This window comes from Tinamus guttatus, unplaced genomic scaffold (genome assembly GCF_059628265.1).
Source record: "Tinamus guttatus ecotype Peru unplaced genomic scaffold, ASM5962826v1 Tinamus_guttatus_pri_ptg000261l, whole genome shotgun sequence".
Lineage (NCBI taxonomy): Eukaryota > Metazoa > Chordata > Aves > Tinamiformes > Tinamidae > Tinamus > Tinamus guttatus.
The window spans coordinates 256,887-278,731 of record NW_028288795.1 but is presented as its reverse complement, the minus strand read 5'-3'; the positions used below and the strand labels follow the sequence as shown (position 1 = coordinate 278,731).

Sequence of the window (21,845 nt, the reverse complement as noted above, 5' to 3'; positions counted from 1 at the left end):
TAGCAACAACCGAGGCCCTTAATGCAGCGGTTTCACCTCACAGCTATTCCTGCCAGGACAAGCAAGAGGGAGGTGGTGGTGGTTGGAAGGGTGGGAAATGCTCAGTGCCTTTTTTTGTTTTATGAAAAAGGCAAATTAAGAAGTAACACAGTGATCAGACGCTTGCAGAAGGGATTCTGCAACCATAACTCATTGTGAAAGCCCCTTGTAGGGGTAGGGGAGATTCTTAAAAGACCAAGAGGCCTTTTTGTCTTTCTCCTTTATGATGCAGGTGTAAAAATTGCTCCATGAGTCAACGCATATTCCACCTTTCAGCTTATCCTAACACTCTGGAATGTGCAGCACAATTCGGTACTGAGGTATCATACAGCACTCCAACTTAGAAAGAGGCAGGTGAACTTTCAGCAAAAGAAAAGTTTGTTAAACTTTAGCCTTCTAAATAGTCACCTGTCCTTTTCCATCAGGGCACAAATGTGGATTACATCCTTGCAAGGAAAGACTATTGGTGAGGTTTTTTTAAGGAGCAGTCCCTGTGTCTCTCAGATGCAGTTAGCATCAAGCCCATAAGGAGAACATTATTCAGTTACTGTAACTGAAAGTTAGTCTTGGAGCTTTTGCAGACCTCAAACCAAGGAAAGGACAAGAAATCTTGTCTTTAGCATAAAAAGATCAGCTCTCCCACCAAAGGAATTCACCCCAATCAATTTGGGTATCTGGACATTAAAACTCTACTTGTTGCAGGCATAAATTCCACCTTCTTTCACCTGGCAGCAGCTATTTCTCACTTACACACTTTACTTAGCCCCAATAAGGGACAGTTACAGGGTGCACTGCCTCCACTGAAATGGTCCACATGAGAAAACATGTGTTTTTAATCCATTTTCAGTTGACATTGACAGTTCAGGCCTTCAGAACAGCTCTGACAACTGATAGCACAGGATTTTTTTTTTTTTTTTTTTTTTTTTAAAACCAGCCTTGCCACTGGAGAAAAAATTAAATTACCACCCCCCTTCTTGCTAGGGGAAAAAAAAAAAGTCATCTACTACATCTTAACACAGGAAGAAAAGCCCCTCGTAGCCTGAAGACATCAAATGCTAATATGCAAGTGCATCCATCAAGTGCATTGAGACTGATTCACACTGTCATTAACTGACAACCAGGATGAACATTCCTTTCTGACACTTCACAGGGAATACAAGTTCTAGTTAACTGAGCTCAGATTACAGATATTTTTGCAAGCATAGGATGTGCTACCAGTAACAGATGCAATGACTGAAAGCTTTAACTTGCATTTATTATCAAAGTCGTACTGTTTACATCTGTAATGTCAACAAGATGCCACAACTACAAAAAAAGATTGTGCACATTGCAGTTTCAATGCAAAAAACAGTAAAATGGAAATCCATTTGTTAAAAAAGTAATTAAAATTACTCCAGAAAGCAACTGAATCGTTTTAACACCTTTACATCCAGTCAAATTAAAATGGTTAACAAGAAAAATACAAATTCAACAAAAATCTGGTATAAGTCTTAAAAAGGCAACTACTTAAGCATTTCTATCAATTCGCACATCAATCTCCCTCCCCCGGAGCTGTATCCCATTCATCATACGGCAGGCTCGCTCGGCTACTTCTGGGGACTCAAACCTAACCACACCACAGCCTTTAGATTTCCCATTCTCCATCTTGATATCAGCATACAGCACATGACCTGGGAAGATAAAATTTTAAAAAAGTTACATTTTGTTCTTGTTTACTCTAGGACATACCACAGAACTCTTATCAAATCACATTTCATAGAATCATAGAATCCTTAAGGTTGGAAAGGACCTTTAGAGATCATCTAGTCCAATGCCCCTGCGCATGCAGGGTCACCTAGAGCACGTGGCACATTTCTCTGCCTTTCACAGGGGAAGTCTCTTTGCTTTCAAACTTTAAGCTGCAAGACAATTTTACCAAGTCTTTCTTTTAAAGGAATGCACTCGGTTTAAAAGCTGAATTAATTCAAACTGGTTCTCTCGAACTTGAAGAATTGCACCAATAGATGAACAGCGCGAAGTGCAATCCCATCTCCTGGCCCAGCTTGCTAAATACTAGTCCACACCACAGCCAACGAGGGGGGCACGTGGTTTTACCATCAGGCAAGCAGCACGAGGTGCTGGGCAGGAAGGCCAGGGTAGTGACTATTGCCCCCAAAACACTCCCTGAAGTTGATCAAATCACAAATTTATCTACCTAACTCTGTGCTCCGGGAAAAACAAGCACTTAAGTTATTTTGGGAGAAAGACAGAAAAACAACACTTACCACATTCATTAAATTTATCTTTCAGCATTTTCCATGTAAAATCAAAAGGCAGCTGTGAAAGAAGAACAGACCATTACTGAGGATCAACAGAATGACTTGTCGGTACCACACCCCCCCAAAACACATCTTCCATCCAGGGACAACCATAGGTCACCATCAGCACTTACAAATGGAGAGAGCTGTTCAGGAATGGCTTCAACTCCCAAGAGACTAATTCTACTTTGGGCAGCATCCAATATTATTCTAACTGAAGCCAACAAAGCACAGAGGTGGCCAACACCTCAGCGCTAGTAATTTCATTATAGGTGAAGGAAAGATAGGAAGAAGGAAAGATAGGAAGCAGGCTACTCACATTTCTCACAAATATCTGACAGGCTTTTCTGGCCACCCCAGCTGCAGGTCCTCCAGTTCCTCCAAGGGAGCCTGCAAAATTGCCTGCAAAGTTTCCACGTTCCATATCCATCGTTCTCTCAAAATTGCTTCCCATCGCAAGTCCCATTCGATCTATGCCTGCTCCCATGCCCTGGCCCATAGCGGGCCCCATTCTCTCCATGTTAGTGGCTCCAATGCGCTCCAGGCCCATTCTCTCCATGCTAGCAGCGCCCATACGATCTATTCCTATTCTTTCCATAGGAGTGGCACCTATGCGATCCAAGCCGGCTGGCATCCTCTCTATGACCTGACCCATTCCGGTTCCCATTCCGGCAGGAACCATACGCTCCATCCCTATGCCCATTCTATCCATGCCGGAGCCCATACGCTCTACACCTGAGCCCATTCTCTCGATACCGGTACCGACACGGTCGATGGCAGCACCCATCCTCTCGATACCAAAACCTATTCCAGAACCCATTCTTTCTATGCCAGAACCCATCCTCTCGATGGCCGGGCCCATCCTCTCGATGTTAGGAGCAATGTGATCTATGCCCAGAGGGGCCATCCGATCGATTCCGGAGCCCATGCGATCCACGTTGGAACTCATGCGATCCAAAACGAGACCCATCCTGTCTATTTCTGACCCTACTCTCTCCATCCCGTGCCCCATCCCGGAAGGTATTCTTTCTATTCCCGAGCCCATACGATCAATGCCAGGTGCCATCCTCTCAATTCCAGGAATGCTGGCATTTCCACCACCTGAAATGCAACACAGAGATTATCAGTAATCATACATGGACAAAGCCAGCTTGATAAGTATTTACATTTCCAAAATGCTTTAAGCATGTGACTGTGTGTGCTCTGTTTTCTGATTATGTGAAGCAAAGCTTATTTCAGATCATAATTTCTCTCTCTCGTTCTCTCTCCTCTTAATAAATACATAGGCTGTCATGGCTATAACACCTGACTTAAGGGAACAGTAAGGGACAAGGTTAGGAGGCAAAGGTGATATTTTAAATCAAAACTTTAGGTACTGTTTACCTGCTGAAGTACACTGAGGATAAACACTGCAAGTGTCATCATTTTATATGAAAATTACCCTTCAGGGATTGATTGCTGGGAGGAGGACTGAAATCACAGCCTCCTTGCTGTGCAACTCAAATGCCTCTACCAAGGCAGGTACATCATTACATGAAAAGCCTCCCAAAACCTAACAGTTCTCTCTCCAGACCTTCAAGAGAAAGAAAACCCCCCCAAAGTCACAACAGTATTTAGGTTAGTTAACAGAGCACAGCATTACCAGAGCAATCTAAGCAAGAAGATATAAAACATTCAAGTTCAGAACCTTTCCAGCAAGTTTAACACCCTTTTGCCATCTCTAAGATGCCACAGCCATAGAAGAGTAGTGTTGCTCTTGCTCAGTTCAAGTACTATTTTATACTGAATTATTGGCTACGCTATAGTCTTCCTTTTCCCCCTGGTTTCCTAAGGAAACAACCACATTAAGAGCACCACCTTTAGTACTACATGAATTCCTCAAGTTACGTAGTAATGTGTTCTTTCCAGTTGCCTGATGCATGAGGCTACACCAGGTTCCTGTAATGTCTAGGAATTCTATTCCTAGATATTGTCTATTGTCTATTCACAGCTGTCTAGGCTGCAGTCTATGTTACAGGCTGGGGAATGCATCAGTTTTCTTCTTATGGAAGTTTAGAATGAAGTTTCAGGACTCGAGGCAGTTTTACACTGCCTGGAAGGTTCACTTTTCCTATCAGGCTCCCACTACATGGCATGTCCAATCGCTGGTTTATATAGCTGTCCTCTTTACAGCTCTTAGGAGTTTGATCGGGAAGTATTACAGAAGCTGTATAAAAAGAAATCGCTATGTTTGATTATAACAAATCAGGCATGGTTTTATGGACAGTGCAGCTATGACAAGTACTGGAAGTACTTATCATAGCATACTTACCTATTCCTCTCTCCAAGGTGTCTCCAAAACTACGAGACAATCTCATTTCATTTCTTCCAAACTCTCTCTCAAATCCTGCACCCAGTGCACGATCCATCTCTGTAAAGATTAAGTTTAATATGTTCTTCAGGGTGTCTAAATGACTGCTGAGGGAATATTTTACACCAGGCCTTTATTTTTTTTTCCAATATTAACAGTAAGGCAAAGCTTTTTCATGTCCCCTTGAAACAAGAAATGGGACTCATCTCAATATAGACAACCACATTTGAAGCAGTCACTTTGCTCTGAAGAAGTTTAATTTTTTTTTAATCTATTTTTTCCCTGGTTGAATATAGATATTGTGAAGTTTAGTTCATTCTAAAATAGGCCTTAAGACAGGCCTAATACATTATTCTCTGTGACTTAAAGGCCACAAAGGACTTGTGAATATTATGTCGCCTGTAAGTCTAGAATTCTTGAAAAAACCTGGAGAGAGGAAAAGGGTCAGTCTGGAGAAAGTTTCTTCAGTTAAAATTTTCAGAGATGATATGGAATTTGCTTTCAGAAATCTAATACCCACCACTCATTCTGCCCATGTTCATTCCAGCTGGAAAGCGACCAATATTTTCCATGCCACCAAAAGGCCCTTCCATTCCTAAAATAAAATAGTTGATACTTCAGTAATGTTTTTCAACGTTAGCATCTCTACCTCACAAAATGAGCTGTTTCTACAGAATCCCAAGATAACTTGAACACACATTCACAAAACAGTTTGGTCAGAATTTTAATCACACCTTATCTCCTAAACCAGTGGCAAGTTTAACAAATCAAAAGACTAAAGCACTGGCCATGTTTTCTCTGAAGATTTAACAGTTCTCCGCACACCTGCCTCAGCAGTTTGAATATTCAAAAAGGAACAAGTCATTACTAAACTGCTAACACAAATGCCAGCTAGGCATATATGGCTACGTTTACATGGCTTTCAGGCAGTCCAAGCTACATACATTTTAAAAAACACAGCTTACCTCCCATTTTATTCATTCCAAAGCCCATGCCTTCCATTCCCATTCCTCAAAATAAAAGAGAGAGCTTTATGTAGCAGACAATTCTACCAAAATACAGCCATGAGACTGGCTGTAGAAAAAGACCATACAGCATGTCCACTGTTTGGACTGAAAAGCTTGCACAGGACAGCTCTGAATAAAGCACAAAGTTCCTTCTTAGGGGGTAAAAGCAGCAAAGGGAAAAAACCCACAAGCATTAATAAACTGAAAGCTGAATGTGTGCTACTTTTTGGTGGCTCTTTAAAAAAAACCTTTTTGCTATTTAAACATATCCTAGACAGAGATTTGCAAGCCCACTGACAAATATTAAGGATGAGAGATGATTTTAAAAGTTTAATGTATATTTGCAGTGTTTGCTGCTCATGCTCAAGAGTCAGAAAGTGAGAGCTGTGCTTTGACCATGGTGAAAAAATGGAGCAATTTGTTTAGTTCAGTTTTCCTTCATCAAGCTCAATATTCAGCTTAACAAAAACTCAGGTGCTTTTAACACTCCTAATACACTTCAACTTTTTGTGTTGGCAAAACAAAGCTATCTACCTTCTATATAGCTTAAAGCTCTCATGAAACAAAGCATAGGAGTAATCTTCTTACCTCCAGGTCCCATGTTGCCCATTCCCATGCCTTTGTTTAAATGATTTGCATCAATAGGTTGACCTCCAGGTCCTAATCCCATGCCAATACCACCAAGACCATCTGAAGAAAATATTCAGATATCAAAAAAGCCTTGTTTCCATAGTTTGACAAAACAGCAAGTTTTATTCTTAAGTAATTGACTTCCATTCTCTAAAAAGCTTGCTGTGTTTCCACCTTTGGGGTCTGTACTTGAAGCTTGAAAGCAGATACTAAAATCAAAGTAGATGTGTCTTGAAGTAGACTAGAAACTAGCTGAAATATTCCTTTTTATCTTGCACTTTCCATTTTGCTATTGAGAAAACTTGCTTTTTCTGTGTGCATGTATGTGTGTGCACATGTGTGTGTGTCTTTGAGCTGACTCCTGAAAAAAGTAACCGGCTAGAACACTGCTTTCCTCATTTTTATTTTGTGATGCAACTCCTCAAGCTAAGGAGGACAGAGTGGGCAATTTGACATTTTGAAAAGGTTAGTCTTTCATGCTATCTTTGATTGATAACAGATTATTTCCACCTTGACCAAACATCTTCCCTTGTAGGTAAGAATTTAAATAATTAAAGATCCATCTATCATTAGATAGCCACCTATATAATCCAGAGCACACAGCCAGCCTCTTTCCTGAGCAAGAGAAGTATCATTCCCAGATATGATTTTGTATCTACTTGTACCCCAATGAATTAAGGGTTGCCAAGTTCAAAGAAAGAACAAAAGAAGACACCACTCCTATTTTCCTCATACGTATCAGGAAGAAGATTATTCTGCTTGTACTTACAAACAGCTCAAAAGAATTGTTTGCCAATGAGAATAGGACTTCCTCCTTTACACCTCAAAAAATAAGCTTGGGAGGTTTTGAATCTTGGTCTAGACCAGCCACAAGATACCACTTTTTCCTGTCACGCCAGGAAACAGGATTCCATTGGTATTATACACAGGTATTGCACTGGAACCCAGTGACTTTCTCTTAAAACAAAGTACACCATTATAGAAAGTCAAGGCAGCAATAACAATTATGAATGCTGCTTCTGACTAAGGCTTTGATGGACAAACAATGAATTGCCACAATTCTGACCTAATTAGGGGATTGATTGATGAGCAATATAATTGTGCAAACTGGCAACACAACAGGTTTTGCTTCCATGCCTAAGGCAACAGCAATTGGCTGAACTGACAACAGAGCTACGTTATATTTTAGAACAGTCAGCCAAATTTTACAATTTGGGGGGCCAGGTGGCCTCAAGTTGAAAAAGAAAAGCTTTAACTTTTTAGGTGTGTTCTATTTATTCATCTCTTCCTCCTAAGGCTACTGGGCTACAAATGTACTACCTCTTAAGCCCAAGTTTCCTGTATCTAAGGAGTAGCATTAGCAACTCAGCTTTGTTTGCCAGCAAGGAGGGTGTCAGCAGACTCCAACTCAGTAGTAGGCATAATCTGCATGAGTAATACTCAGTAATACGTGTAAATGCACAGGAAGCCTCTCTAAATGCAGTGCTGAAAGCAAAATACTTTCAGACCGCATCTTGTGCTGCAAACATTCAAGTTGCTGCACATCAAACTAAAAATGTAACATGTTCAGGCATGGAGGAGAGACTTACGAGGAAGTTGTTGAGGTCGCTCTGGAGGAAAGAAGTCTCCTTTTGGAAAAGCTCGTTCATCCTAGATACAATTAAACATGTTAAAGAAACTCAAAGCATTTCTTGCTCTTCTAGCTAGAAATACAAGCTTTAAACAAAAGAGAAATGCAAAGCTAAAGCCATTTTTACTGTATTTCTGGTTGTTTTGCTAGCAAAATAATCACAAGTGACCATCTGTGAGTTGTTTGGGACTGTGTGGATTTACATCACTGCCAACTAGGCAAATCTTGAAGGATGAAAGTAAATATAAACCTTCCTTACACAGATAATCCAAAATTAAGATGCAAAGTGCATGGCTATATATCAGCCACTTTGTCCTAACTATTTAGTTTCTCTGCTTACTCAGATCCATATAAGCAACAACCTTGAAGCCACACATCATCCCAATAGCAGTGTATGACCCATCCAAAAAGCAATGAGAAATTGAGGGTACTTACCATTTTTACATGCATTGGTCTGTCAAACAGCAGCTGGCCATTAAACATTGCTAGTGTTTTGTTAAAGATAATCTTTCAAGTGCTGGAACCACCCAAAGTCTTAAAGCTTTAATTATTTCTGATGCATACCATGCCCTCCCCCCCCCAAAAAAAAATCACCACAGAACAACATCCAAAACTAAAAGGCTTCCAAATCCAGTTACTGAGTGTTCAAAGAATGTCTTCTTTTTTTTTTAAAAAAAAAAATTACTTTTATTTAAACAACCATGGAAGGAAGTTCATTTGCTAACTTCTAGATTTTAGCACAGGGCATACTGGCAAACTTGGCTACTGTTTACCATCATTACTCTTCAAGGATACATATAGCCTGAACAGCCTCTATAGCTTGCTCAAAAGTGACGGTGCCAATTCCACGGCTTTTGCCATCTTTATCTTCCAGGATGTCTGCCCGAACCACAACGCCAGCCATGCTGAACACTTCTTTCAGTTTCTTCCAGCCAACCTTGTAATCCAGCTAGAAGGCAGCGATATAAGAAGCATGAATAAAAATTATCACAGGATAAAAGTAACAGAATGCCACAAGATGTGAACAAAATCAAGAACATTGCATCAAAAATACAAGCTATCAAGCATCAAAACACACAGGATGTGTCATCATTTTAACAGCAGTAGCACACAGAATCACAGAATAACTTAGCTGGAAGAACCTCTGAAGGTCATTTAGTCTAGGGTTTAATTAGGTCAAGTTGCTCAGGGACACGTGCAGTCAATTCTTGAAACACATTCAAGAATGGAGATTCTACAGCCTCTCCAGGCACCCTGTCCATTATTTGATAAGCCTCATGGTAAAATATAATTAAACCCCCCTAATATCTGACTGGAATTTTCCATGTTTCAGTTTGTATCCAAGGCCCCTTGTTTTATTTTTGTGCACCTCTGAGATGAGTCTGCCTCTTTTTTGATCAGCAATATCCACTTCAGCTGCTTTCTTTTTAGGTTGAACAAGCAGCCCAGGACTTGTTTTTACGGTATTTCTAAGGTAAAGGCATCACTACCATGGCGAGAGGGAGAGAGAAAAAAAAAAAAAACACCACACAGACACCACCAAAAAAGAAACTCACTTAACATGACCATTAAGTAGTGGAAGTTTGTTTCCACTCAGCAGGTATTTCAACTGGACAGCATCAGTCATCAGATAATAAAGTAGTATTCCGTTCTACTGCAGAGGTCATCCCTGACTTTTTGTCTAATCCATGAGATTTAATCCATTTAAGCCCCAGATGGGTGCTCAATCACACAGTACTTACATTTGCAACAAACACGGTGCTTCCTAGTCTCCCTGCCTGCAAGGCATGGATGATCTCATTGGGTATGTTGGGATTGTTGAGTATACTAGGTGGGATATTGATCATTCCAGGGCCGCCCGGGCCGGGACCAATACCCATTCCACCAGCTGCCATGACCTTCTGCATTGCTCTCCTCGCATGTTCACCATCAGGATCCTACAAAAAAGCAGAAACAAGACATATTTAGTTTCTTTATATTCCCTCAAAAACATGTGGGTTCAGAGGCACCACTAGAACGAAGAAAAGGAGGAGTTTCCCTGTCTTTACAGCTATCTATTCTCTGTGGATTTCCAGACAACTATTTCACACATCGGAGAAACCAACAAGATACATCTGAGCAGTGGACAACTAGCAACCTTCAAATCAGCAAGTTATTCCTATTGGGTAATTTACCCTGATTCTGAAAATTTGTATATGTCATGCAATACTGAAGATAAACTTATATTTGCTCTGATAAAGCCAGGAGGTTTTGGAAGACAAGTGCCAATAGCCTTCTGCACTCTCCAAAACAATGCCACAACTCATGTTTCTTAATGTGAGCATAATTTCAGTAAGACACATTTGGAAAACCCTACCCTTCTTTTTAAACCTAACTTTTAATCTGCAAAAACATGCTAAGACGTGACCCTATTACTGCTGAATCTCCTAATTTTAGTGCAAGCTACAGAACAAAAAACACAATAAAGACTTCAGGGCAGGAAATAAGATGGTCCCTTAGAAAAGAAGTAAGAAGCACCTCCACAATACAAAGTAAATCTATGCAACAGTGCAAATCTTCTAATGTAAGTATTCAGTGAGAACAGAAAGCAGTCAATAAAGAATACTTACACAGGTTTCTTTCTCAAATCATTAAATAAGTATTCCTGCAGTTAAGGCCAAACTCTTGCTCTGTCACTGTCAGTTCTGCATTAATATCAGTCCCTATTCTTCACATATACCCTTGGTAATCATTTTCAACCTCAAATACAGCAACACATGCCAATAGCAAATAAAAAAAAGTGACAACCTGTTTTTTAATTCTATTCAACGAATCCTACTTTTCAAATATTCTTATCTGACACTTAGTCACCCATAAAACTTGAATAAGAACAGTCCCTTCACCTTAGAATCCAAGATACTGAAAGAGCAGATACAAGTCTTACTTCTTTCACTTTCAGTGGTCTTCCACCAAGGCTATGCTTGTTCAAAACCTCTGCAGCCTTTTTCATGCTTTCTTCCATCTTGAATTCAACAACACTGTGGGGATACAAGACAGCTAAGAACATTGCTTACAGCTCGAGTTCCCCTAATTCTTTCTATAAACTGATAATTGAACTTACGCGCATCCCTGACGAGATGATTTCACAGGCGAAACCACAAAGAGAAGAGGGGAGAAAGAAGAAAAAAATAAGTAAAAGCACAAAATACAAAAAAGTGACTTTTAAGTCCAATTACATTAGTCAACCCTAATAGCAAAACCAAATGCAATCTTACCCAGTAAGGCCTTCATTACTTGAATTCCATAAGATATAATCTCCTACACATTAACGGGATTAAACTGTAGCTTCTGAAGTTGTAACAAACAGAACTAAGTCCAGGTTCTCCAAGAGAAATACCACACGCTTTATATGGCCTGTTCTTCCCTGTCATACATCAAAATCCTTGCCATATTCTCTCACCCTACATCCATATTCTTCAGTACAGTTAAGCGAGCTCCTACTGTTTTTTCCCCAGTAAAATTCTTTTGCTGGACTACAGGATTTAAGTACCTGCGAAGGCTATATATGTTTAAGTTAGGAGGGTGACTTCTGTTCACAGGAGAGTGTAGTTTACAGAGCCTGCTTTTACACACTGGCCTTACAAATTCAGCAAACCACTACGGTGACATTTGCCAAAACACAAGTTTTACGTTAATATTCCATACCACTGCTAGGGTCCATGCGTAGTTCACACAGCCAACACCGACTGAACACAGTGGAAAACCACCCTAACGCTGTTTACAAGGCCCCATCCCACCTCCTCCCCATCCCACGAGGAGCCTTAAGCACTACCTAGGTTATAGCCACTAAGCATACACACTCTCTACCTTCCTGACTTCGTTTCGTTCCACGCCACCATACAGTTACATTTGTCATGTAGAAAATCCACAGAAGAAATTCTCTCAAACACTTACCCTTGACTTTCCTTCAGCGTCCATTAAGAGCTCCACGTATGTTACCTCACCAACTACAAATCAGATTCCAGACGACACATATACCAAGGGAGAAAAGCCAAGAAAACAATGGGAATTTAGAACAATCAACAACCGTGTATGGAGCCTCTGCCTTATAAGAAAGCCCAGAAACACTCCATATTCTCTAAACCACAAAACTGGACAATTACAGGTATGCAGTAAAGATTTAAAATGGTTAACCATGTTCTTGATTTTCCTCCGCTTCAAAAGCCAGCTATTTCCACAATATCAGTTTCCTTATCTTTAGTACCCACTTGTTACTTGAGGTAATCCAAATCCATGTGAAAGTCTGCAAAAATAAGTTTCCTCCACATTACATAATAAGTAGTCTTGTCTCCACAGACCACACAGTAACTTAAACAGTTACCTTTTTCTTTTGCTTTTTTCCTCTCTCTCCTGGGTTTAAAGGCCAACTTCCAAGAACGAAGTCAGACTGACCTAGTAGACCAAGATGTTACTTACTGTCTACTACTTAGTTCAACAGCTTGTTTTTGCCTTTTGTCAAGCTGTAAGAAACGTTAAGGTCATTTTTAGCTTCATTAAGAAGCATCAAACTCTGCCGTGTTCACTCAAGACAGTCTGCAGCAAAAGGCAAAATGCATCAGAAAACTTAATCTGCAGCTTTTCACACAAGATTAGGATTGCCTTTTTATGACCACATAACCTTGTCATGTACCTCCGAATACAACTACCGAAATGGCTGCTGCCTTTGAAGTGATTGGCATACAGAAGAATAACTGAAGTATTTAATTATTAAATTATTTTGATTTCTTGTTATGACAAGAGCACTCCAAGTTTTTTTTAATCTGAACAGTGCAAGGAAAGCAGTCTTCATGGGAAACCACAAGTTCTAGAGTCTGAATATTGGTAGAGCACTTTGAAAAACAGATTGTTTACTCAGAGCCAACCAGGAACCAACTGGAGTCTCATATTTGAGGGTCTGCCTTTTAGCAAGCGACAGAGAGGAAGGAATTTCAACTTCCACAGCCTCAGTCATTTTACAGGGCACCTGATGTTATTAACCAAGTCTAGTATTCTGAACGTTCATCCAGCAGCTGGAAGAAAAGGAATGATTGATGAAGTTACTACCATTTTTCTTCCATTTAAAGAGAATTCAAACAGTATCAGCATTCCAGGAAAAGAGCTGGACATATTAAACAAATGCTGATCCACTTATGTTTTATGAGGACACTAAGGGTTTGAGACTGGTAAAAACTAAACAAATTCCCTTTAAAGGGTCTGGGAACACCAGCATTCCATTATCATCAGTATCTTCTGTAAGCACCGATTGACACAAAGCCTAACCAAAAAGCAACACCATCCTATAATCTGAACAGTGCAAGAGCACGAAGGAATACTGTACACATGGAATTCCTTCCACAGTCCATTTCAAGGGACTACATTGTACACAGCTCTCCTGAAGCAGTCCAGGGTGACACACAGGGGCCAGGCACAAAGTGCAAATATTTGGCCTCACCAGGACCTTCTGAAGCCATCCATCTCAACAGCAGCAGCCAGACTCCAACCAAACTTGGATCATGAAGGAAAATGTGAGTCAACAATTTATACGACAAATTCCCAGGTTACCTACACTACAAAAACCACTCCGTTTCACAGAGGCCAAAAGTCACAAGGTTATAAGTCTGTGACTCTTTGCTCCCAATAACACTACTGAACCCCTAGATTTATGGCTCTCCACTCCCAATCACTGATCATATCAGCTGCAGTTCTTTCCTAAGCTCTACCCAAACTCTTCCAAAACAAGTTTGCCATGCTTGAACATATGCTAAATTGATTTATCATAGGCTCTTTTAAGAGATCTGACCTCTGAACCACAAGGTTTCCTAAAATCTGCCACAGAAGCAATTGGTATCATTGTATATCAATTGTACCTCACTTGGAAAATTCTGATGTGCCAATTTCACTCAGGGCTTCACGCTAAAGTCTTCTATAAACCCTTAACTAAAACTGAATATACATCTTGAAGAAGTTGCTTCTCAATCAAAGCATGTCTGAACTTCCTTGAGAAAGAAAGAAAGAAAAAAGACAAGACAAATAGCCCGATAGATAAGACACCTAAGGCACAGAAAAACTGCAAAAGAAAATGTACCTGAAAAATATGCAGTAAGATTCAACATGACACTTTTTTGAGAGACATGGTTTAAGGCCAGGAGGCCTTTTGCTCGTTTAAAGAGGCTATGCCAGGACAATTTAGTTGGTTTCTTTGTAGATTTCAGAGTGCATCATAAGAGCAGGATCGTGGACAGAGATCTGCCTGCTATAATGGCAGACAAATGCAGCCTCTAACACTGCAAAGGGAATTAAGCCATGGAAAAGTACCAACAGCAGATATCCCCAAGCCAAATCCTGCTTCAGAGGGCAAAAGAAATCCACAGTGATCCAGATTTTCTTTCTGCTAAAGAGCAGTCTCGCACAGCAAGAGATATTTTATGCCCAGAAGTGAAGAAAACTCATCCAAGCACAAGAAAAGCTTATTCGAGGAATTAATTACTACATACATATCCACAGGGGGATAAAAATAGCAGAAAATATTAGCTCAGTGTTTTAAGTTATTCCTTGATTTCATCATACTTGCATTTAGCTCACCAGGGTGTCTTTAGAGCAAAAGAAATTTTTAAGTCCAAACTCAAGAAAGCTGAGAAACTCAGCATTTCAAACACAACAAAGTTCAAGCAGAAGTCTTTATTACAAAAACTGGAAGTACAAACCGAAGAAACCTCCAGTGCACTCCGATCAAGAGCAGCTATAATTTCAAACTATCGCTGCTTTTTCTCAATTTTGCATCTATTTTGCAACGTTTATGTGCACAGAAAGCTCGAATATGCAAGCAAGATCAGTTTTATCTGCATTGGGATGCTTTCTATTGACCGATCTATGTGTTGATCGGTCTGTAAGGTGATTTGAGACATGGTTTATACCTCTTCAGCACCAGATGAATTATCTGAAGGCTCAGCTAATGTGTTCAGATATAGACATTAATTTTAAAGATTAAGACAGGCAATATGATTCTCATTGGTGTTAGTAAGAAACCAAGAAACTCTTGAAAGGTATGAGAGATCCACAGAGTACGTCTCAGCAGAGAAAAAGAAAAAAGCACACACAGACACTGAAAATATGGTAAACATCTAAAAAAAGAAAAAAAAAATCATGGTAGTTTTCTTGTCCCTTCCTTTTGGTTCCTTAAGAGCAGAGACAGGAGAGATGAAAAGCCCATTTTATCCACTGATCTCCACAAGGACAATGCCACCACCAAAGGACAGTTAGAGCAAAGATAGAGCAAGAGGGAAAAAAGAAGCAGAAGTACTCACAAATTTCAAAGTCTAATGGAATTAGCTACACTGAAAGTTGAACTACTCATAAAAGAATCTTAAAATATTTGTTTAATATATTTTTAGCACATTCCAGTGGAATGGAAGCTCCTTCTATCTTGCTGGGAAGTTGAGGGAACCATGTCCTGAGCAGGATTGCTGCGTGGTGACGGAGAGATCAAGAACATCATGTGTAACTTCTGTTCTTTGTAAAATTGGTGCAGCTTTTTCATAACAGCAAAGTTGCCATTACACAAAGCAGCAATGCAAAATTTAAGCAGATTTAGATTGCTACGCTTGAAAGATGTTATATTGAAGTGCTTTACACAGAAGCCACACCAAACATTAGTCAGATGTTGTGAACACTGTGCAAGGTACACAATCGATTAAGATTGAAGTTTCACCTTGAAGACTTTTTAATTTTATGAATAGAACCAACTGACTGCACAGAATTGGTCTGAAAAAGCAAAAATTAAGCAAAAGAAATCACATGCTAATTAAAAGCTTGCAGTTTCTGCTGCTCTCAGCTACTATAGGATTTTTTTTTTAAAGAATACTATAGATGTCTTTTTAAAATAAGTCCCACTATACTAGAAGTGTGGTGGGAAACTTGCCACGTGCAGTCAACACATGAGAAAAGCAGGGAATCTAGATTGTATTCTTCTTTGGACAATATGAAAATTCTTTGAAGCTTTGAACCATGGAAAAGTCCGTCAACACACTCTTTTCAGCCATGATAAGAGAGGAAAAAAAGGAAAAAACTTAAAATTAAGGATGTGTTCACCTCTGTATTGCAGCGAAAATCAACTACAATCAGTTACATCGCAGTCTGCACTGCATACTCCTGCATAAAAGCTTTCAAAGTGATGAAACTTTCTGCTGTGATCTAAGCAAAAATCAAGCTGAAACAGTCACAGATATGGAGGTCCAACTGGGAAGTTCAAGTACTCCCTTTGAAAGCAAAGAGGAAAAGTGAAGCATCTTCCCACTCCTTTACTGTGTTTACTCAACTCGAGCACAGCCTTGGCTGCAACTATTCCTAGCTTTGCCGCAGAGCATGAGATATTTGCTCATTTTCTAACTAACATTTCTTTGTGCCATATTCTATCTCACTGTCCTTCTCAGTAAATATATTTAAAATGTAAAATTCTGGTGTTCCTACCGGAATCAGTAAGTTTCTCAAATTCAAACGCAAAGTTGTTTTTATCTTATGGTATCACATCATGTATGCCAGCTGCCATGAAGCATTACAATTTTTCTCCCCAAGACAGAGCCATTTGTTGGGGGACAGATTAAGACAACTGTTTAGAATCCAATCATGATGACATTTAGAATCCACTTGCATGCTGAAGATCTGCTGCCTCAATCTTCTCCTGAACCCATTTACCAATTACCAGTTATCAATGCTGATGACATCAATTTAGCAGAAGCTTGGGTTTGTCAGCCAATACAAGGGAGTTTCAAACAAGAACATTTATTTTTTTTTTAATTAATAAACTGTCATACTGCACACCTGTAATTGAGTTTCACCGACAAATACACTGCAATGACTGAACCAAGGCATTGCTCTTCAGAGCCATTTTAAGCTTTCAGATGTGCGCATCTGAAGCAAACCAGGTTGCAGAAATATAAGCAAACCTCAAAGCTCATGTCTCCTAAACCATACTTACTGCCGCAAAACAGCCGATTGAGGTGAACTCCTTCTACGTTCGGCAACCTGCTATGCCATTGCTGCTAACAGCTCAAGTCTTCTACGACTGCCGAGTGATGGAGCAGTAATGAATCACCTATGTTTATCCTTTATGTACAGAGCTGTTGCACATGCTCCCAAAACCTTGAATGTTGGCCTGTAATTCTTACACTTACAAACCAAGAATTCTAGCAGTTAGATTTTTCACAGCCACATTCCTGGTTCTTGGAACTACTATGCCTTGTATCAGGGAGGACCGATTCAGCAAGTTCAAGCACAGCACGAGAACACCAATTTGGTAAAAGTCTGGGGCTAATTAGAATGAATCCCAACTACGCATAAATCTAAACTGTTAGATTTTAAACAAGCAGTCCCAAAAACCAAGAACAATGCTTCTCGGGATTTAGCATAACAAGCCCTGCAGACAGAATGAAGAGGTTTCACTGTTCCCCTAGAAGTATCTGCAGGAATGAGTAGCTGAACAGCAAGGCAGGAAACAATCTCACATCGGACTTTTCCATCCACGTGAACTGGAGAGAAACCACAAGATACTTGGAACGGAATTCAACATAGCACTTAATATATTAGACATCTACACATACAGATACTCCTATTAACCAGTGTATCTTGTGTAGCAAAGTACTGTTTAAGGCAAGGGACTGTTCATAATTAGGGTCTGTTAATGTCATCTTTTAAGAGTGTATTCTTCGTGTTATGGAAAAGAGCTGCCAAATCTCAGGCATTAACAATTTCACAGCCTCTAATCATGAGCACTTCCCAAGGCTTACAGTTTGTTACACGGACTCGGTTCCGTTTTACCTCTAGAGACGGATGTTGTAAAATCCTTTTGGAAACTGGTTTTCCAGTTAATTAGACCACAACTTATGAACCCGTTAGCCATAACTCCTTGCCTAGTTCAAAACATAAGTGAACGCTGATTGCTACTGTGAGACTTTTATGACATGCTATGTATTTTAGAAGTGACCCACAAGAGGAATGGCTGTATTAGTGACTCTTAACATTTTTCAGGCGTTTTAATGATGGAGAAGCAAGATATTTTCTTGCCACTAGGCCACATTTCCAAGAGGACTTCAAAACCAATAGTTTGGGCATCAGCTTAAAGAAATAACACTAGGTGAACTAAAAAGATGCATTTAGACTTATCACCATCTGAGATGACTCAATTTATCTTCTTGAAGGGACAGAGACACTAAGCCAGTAAACCAAAAAGGCTCCCATTCATATGTGTAAGTTAAACAAAAGCGGGAAAGGGAGAAACCCTGTGAACTTAATTTCCAGAGCCCTACCCATGTTGCAGCACATGCCAAAGCACAAACCTGATTTTCCTCCTTTGCAGGTCACCCTTAAATACATTTTTACTGCAATCAAATGGCGCTTTTTTTTTTCTTTTTTTTTTAATCTAAGCACCAATTGCTACAAAGCTATATATGAACCAGATGAGCAGTAAATAACTACCTACAGTGACCAGAAGACATTAGAATGCTTCAGAAAGTTTTCTTGCTTTTCTTGCATGTCAAGACTAACACCCGATAAAAGCCTGATCATCCTCCCGTTGAGAGAAATGATCATTTAAATCTCTGAGGAAGCGCTATTAACCACCTGCCAAAATGCCTATAGAGAAACTATCCATGTGGAATTCTGCCAGAGTAGATGAAGGCTTTAAGCCTGCCTTTTTGCAATACTCATGTCACTAAGTCCACCCCAAACTGCAACTGTTAAATTTAGAAACAAAGAGTTAGCCACAAGTAAGATGACAGACATCACTTGGCCACCTGAATTGTACTTTACCTTTCTCTTTGACCAGGTCTTTCAGAGACTGCCACTTCACATCAAATGGAATATTTGTGATAAAAGCTCGGTATCTTTTAGCAGGGTTGGCATACGGCTCAAAGCGATTTCCTCCCCTTTTGACGCTTTTCTCTTTTCTTTTTTCATTCTGGCTTGGACGTTCATTTTCACTGCAAGCAAAGAAAGATATTTAGACACATTAGCAACTCTGGCATTGGACTCAAGTCATGCCAAGAATGAAAAGTACTTTCATTCCTAAAACTAGACTAAACTAATAACCGATCTCCTAGAGTTGCCAATATGAACATCCTCCAAGCATCAACTACTGAATATGAAAGACAGAAAAGAAGATCTGAAGATCCTTCACTGGCCCTGGCTACCATATGACAGGCCTCTGCATCGTGCAACACGGTGACACAGGGAACTTCACCCTCTGCAAGCAGGGCTGCCTCCACTCCTGGATGGACATAGTTGTTTCTGCCTGGCAGAAAGATTAAGAGAGGCAGTTGTCACGAGCAAGCTTTAACTATTTGTGTAGATACAGAGGAAAAAAAATACACATAACAGCTTTCTAAAACAGCAATGCTTGGAAAACATTCCTTTTTCCCTTCTGGTCTAGCCTTCTCTTTCCCTTTTCTTGGTAAAATCATTAGATGCACGCTGTAAAGACGAAAGAAAACAACTTTTCAAGCTAAGGCACCATATTCACCTCTTTGCTGTGCCTCTATTAACTTCGAAGAGCTACAGACTAGTTAGCTGGCCTCAAATATTTCTACCTGGACACTCTTGGTTGAGCAGCAGATATGCAACATGCCCAGGCACCACAGTCTTCAGCAGCCTGAAACGCTGCTGACACAACCAGGTAACGCACCTCAGGGCCACCCGTTACACAAACCTGACCTCGAGGCCAATGATTACTCACAGAACACCAGGTTCAAAACCTGCCCAAAAAATAATAGGAAAAAAAAAAATCACTCTTCATCCCACAGATTTCAATTTTTAAAAAAAGTCCCTGCAAATGAAGCTTCTTAAAATGAGAATAACATGAATATTTGCAAGTTACATGCTGCTCAAACTTTTCTCATTTATTTTCTCCCCACATGTACAGGCAATTAATTTTAAGTTTTGAAGATTAAAAAAAAGGAAAAAAACGAAAAAAAAAAAGGGGGGGAAAGCCAAAAACCTTCTGCAACACTTTCCTTACAGCAGACACATAAACCCTAGCCAAGGCCTAGCATCAACTCCAAGGCAGCCCTCAAATCAGATGCCTTCCTGACCCTCACCCAGGACATCACCAACCCGAAGAGAGAAGCACATCTTGATACAGACTCGGCAGTAGCGAGAGACCATCGCTGCCTGCAGAAAGCCTAATTATCATAACCTACATGGTAAGGCGAAAAAAAAAAAAAAAGAAAAAAAAGAAAAAAGAAGTAATTATGAATTAGGCGGGAGACAGCAAGCTGCAACCTCCCACGAGGCCTGCGCGGCGCCAGGAGGGACCCGAGTCACTTCCACACCCGCAGCCGCGGCCGGGCGGGCGCCCGCAGGCGCCTCCTCGGGGCGGCCGCGCCGCCGGCCGGGCCGCCATGGCGGGCGGTGCGGCCTAGGCCCGGCGCGGCCTCGCAGCGCCCGCGTGGAACCGGACGGCGCCGTGGCGGCCCTCAAGCACTCCGCCCGTCGCGGGGCCCGCCAGGCGGCGCCGCGCGGGGAGCGCCGCGGCCCTCGGGGGAGCCGCGCGGCTCGGCCGGGCCTGGCCGCGCCGTGAGGCGGCCGCGCGCGCGCGGGGAGGCCGCGGCCGCCAGCAGCCGCCTCACCTTTTGACGGGCGCGTCGCCAGCACTGCCAGCCCCGTTGGGCGGCGGCGGCGCGGGCGGCGCTGCTCCCGCCGCCGCCGCTGCCGCCGCGGCCGCCGCCGGCTCCTCCATTTTGCCGCCCGCGCTCTCCGTGGCCGCCGCTACCGCCGCTGCCGCCGCCATTTTCCCAGCGCTGCGCCTTTGTGTGAGGAGAGCCCGCCCCGCGCGCCGCCGCGCAGCGCACGCCGGGAGGGGGCGGGGCCTGCGCCACGCCGCTCCGGGGGGGGCGGCGCGGCGGTTGCTGCGCATGCGCAGAGCGGCGCGCGCCGCTCGCCTCAGGAGCCGCCTCGGGAGGCGCCGCCGCCGGGCTCGGGATCCCGCAGCCGCCGGGCCTCGAGCCCAGCCCGCGGCCTCCTGCGTTGTGTCTCTGCGGCACGAGCACCCTGTGGGCTCTGCCGCTGCCACAGAGGCCCCACAGGCTTCATGGCTTCTGGGTACCCCACAAAGTACCAAATTACCACGAATTGTCCCCGAGTGGGATGGCCTGGCCGCCTCCTTTCCCTCCCAGCACTTCGCCAGGGGTCTTCAGCTCACTCTGTTGTACGTGGTTATTCAGGTACAACTTGGATTTGGGCACACTCAAAATCGCCATCACCAGGGAACTCGTTAAAGAAAATCCTTGCCACACGTCAGCTTCACTCCTTCATCCACCCCATCCACCCCATCCAAGTGTTTCTTGGATGCTCAGAAATCAGATCCCGCTCCAAAGATGGGTTCGCTCTGCCTGCAGGGACACTTGGGGACAATGACAAATGGCAACTGCTTCCATTACAAACTTTGCTGTTCTAGTTGACGTAAGAGCGAAAAACTCTGTTCTTTCCAGGGAATCACTGTGGAGTATCCACTGAGGGGATCCTGCCGGTGCTCAAAAACAGGATCCAGGTTTCTAAGTTGCTGCTGGACAGCACCTTGCAGGATTGAAACTCTTTGGAATTACACAAATCCTTGCCTGGAAAGCAAAACAACGGAGAGGGATGGTGCAGACCAGGCTGCTGATCTGGAAGGACCACAAATTGCTCATGTGAAACCCAAATGGTGACCTGGAAACAGCAGGTGGTCTCTGAGCTTCGATTCCCAGCTCCTGGTGGTATCAGAACCCAGTTCTGCTGGAATCTCTTGGGACTTTCTTCCTTCGAGTGATCCAACTCTCCACATGCTAAACTCTCCTTCCAACTCTCCTGCTTAAAGCTGCTTTCCCCAATTTCCATTTGTTTTGAGG

At 41.9% G+C, this 21,845-nt stretch overlaps 1 protein-coding gene across 3 annotated transcripts; it reads right to left on the bottom strand.

The window, feature by feature from the left end:
• Window positions 1-1,273: 1,273 nt before the first annotated feature.
• On the bottom strand, window positions 1,274-20,779 carry HNRNPM (heterogeneous nuclear ribonucleoprotein M). Of its 3 annotated transcripts, XM_088527077.1 has the most exons (16): window positions 20,589-20,778; window positions 18,775-18,944; window positions 11,887-11,939; window positions 11,054-11,061; window positions 10,877-10,970; window positions 9,696-9,890; window positions 8,749-8,902; window positions 8,389-8,438; window positions 7,913-7,973; window positions 6,282-6,383; window positions 5,652-5,696; window positions 5,207-5,281; window positions 4,648-4,746; window positions 2,656-3,437; window positions 2,304-2,355; window positions 1,274-1,709 (listed from the first exon to the last, which is right to left on the bottom strand). In XM_088527077.1, the coding sequence occupies exons 1-16, from the start codon at window positions 20,747-20,749 to the stop codon at window positions 1,546-1,548; spliced, it is 2,265 nt and encodes a 754-aa protein (XP_088383203.1). In that variant the 5' UTR covers window positions 20,750-20,778; the 3' UTR covers window positions 1,274-1,545. The 3 variants fall into 3 exon arrangements, with proteins under 3 accessions (XP_088383203.1, XP_088383204.1, XP_088383202.1); XM_088527078.1 differs by lacking the exon at window positions 6,282-6,383 and having other exon boundaries at window positions 20,589-20,779; XM_088527076.1 differs by lacking the exons at window positions 4,648-4,746; window positions 11,887-11,939; window positions 18,775-18,944; window positions 20,589-20,778 and having other exon boundaries at window positions 11,054-11,704.
• Window positions 20,780-21,845: the final 1,066 nt, after the last annotated feature.

What these genes read in the sequence shown, in the direction of transcription:
- HNRNPM (XM_088527077.1), bottom strand. Translation starts at nt 20,749, where the DNA reads ATGGCGGCGGCAGCGGCGGTAGCGGCGGCCACGGAGAGCGCGGGCGGC. An exon ending in GACCACTGAAAGTGAAAGAA is followed by an intron (nt 9,891 to 10,876) that starts GTAAGACTTGTA and finishes GCTTTTTTGTAG; the next exon opens with GATCCTGATGGTGAACATGC. An exon ending in GCGACCTCAACAACTTCCTC is followed by an intron (nt 6,384 to 7,912) that starts GTAAGTCTCTCC and finishes TATTTTCTTCAG; the next exon opens with ATGGTCTTGGTGGTATTGGC.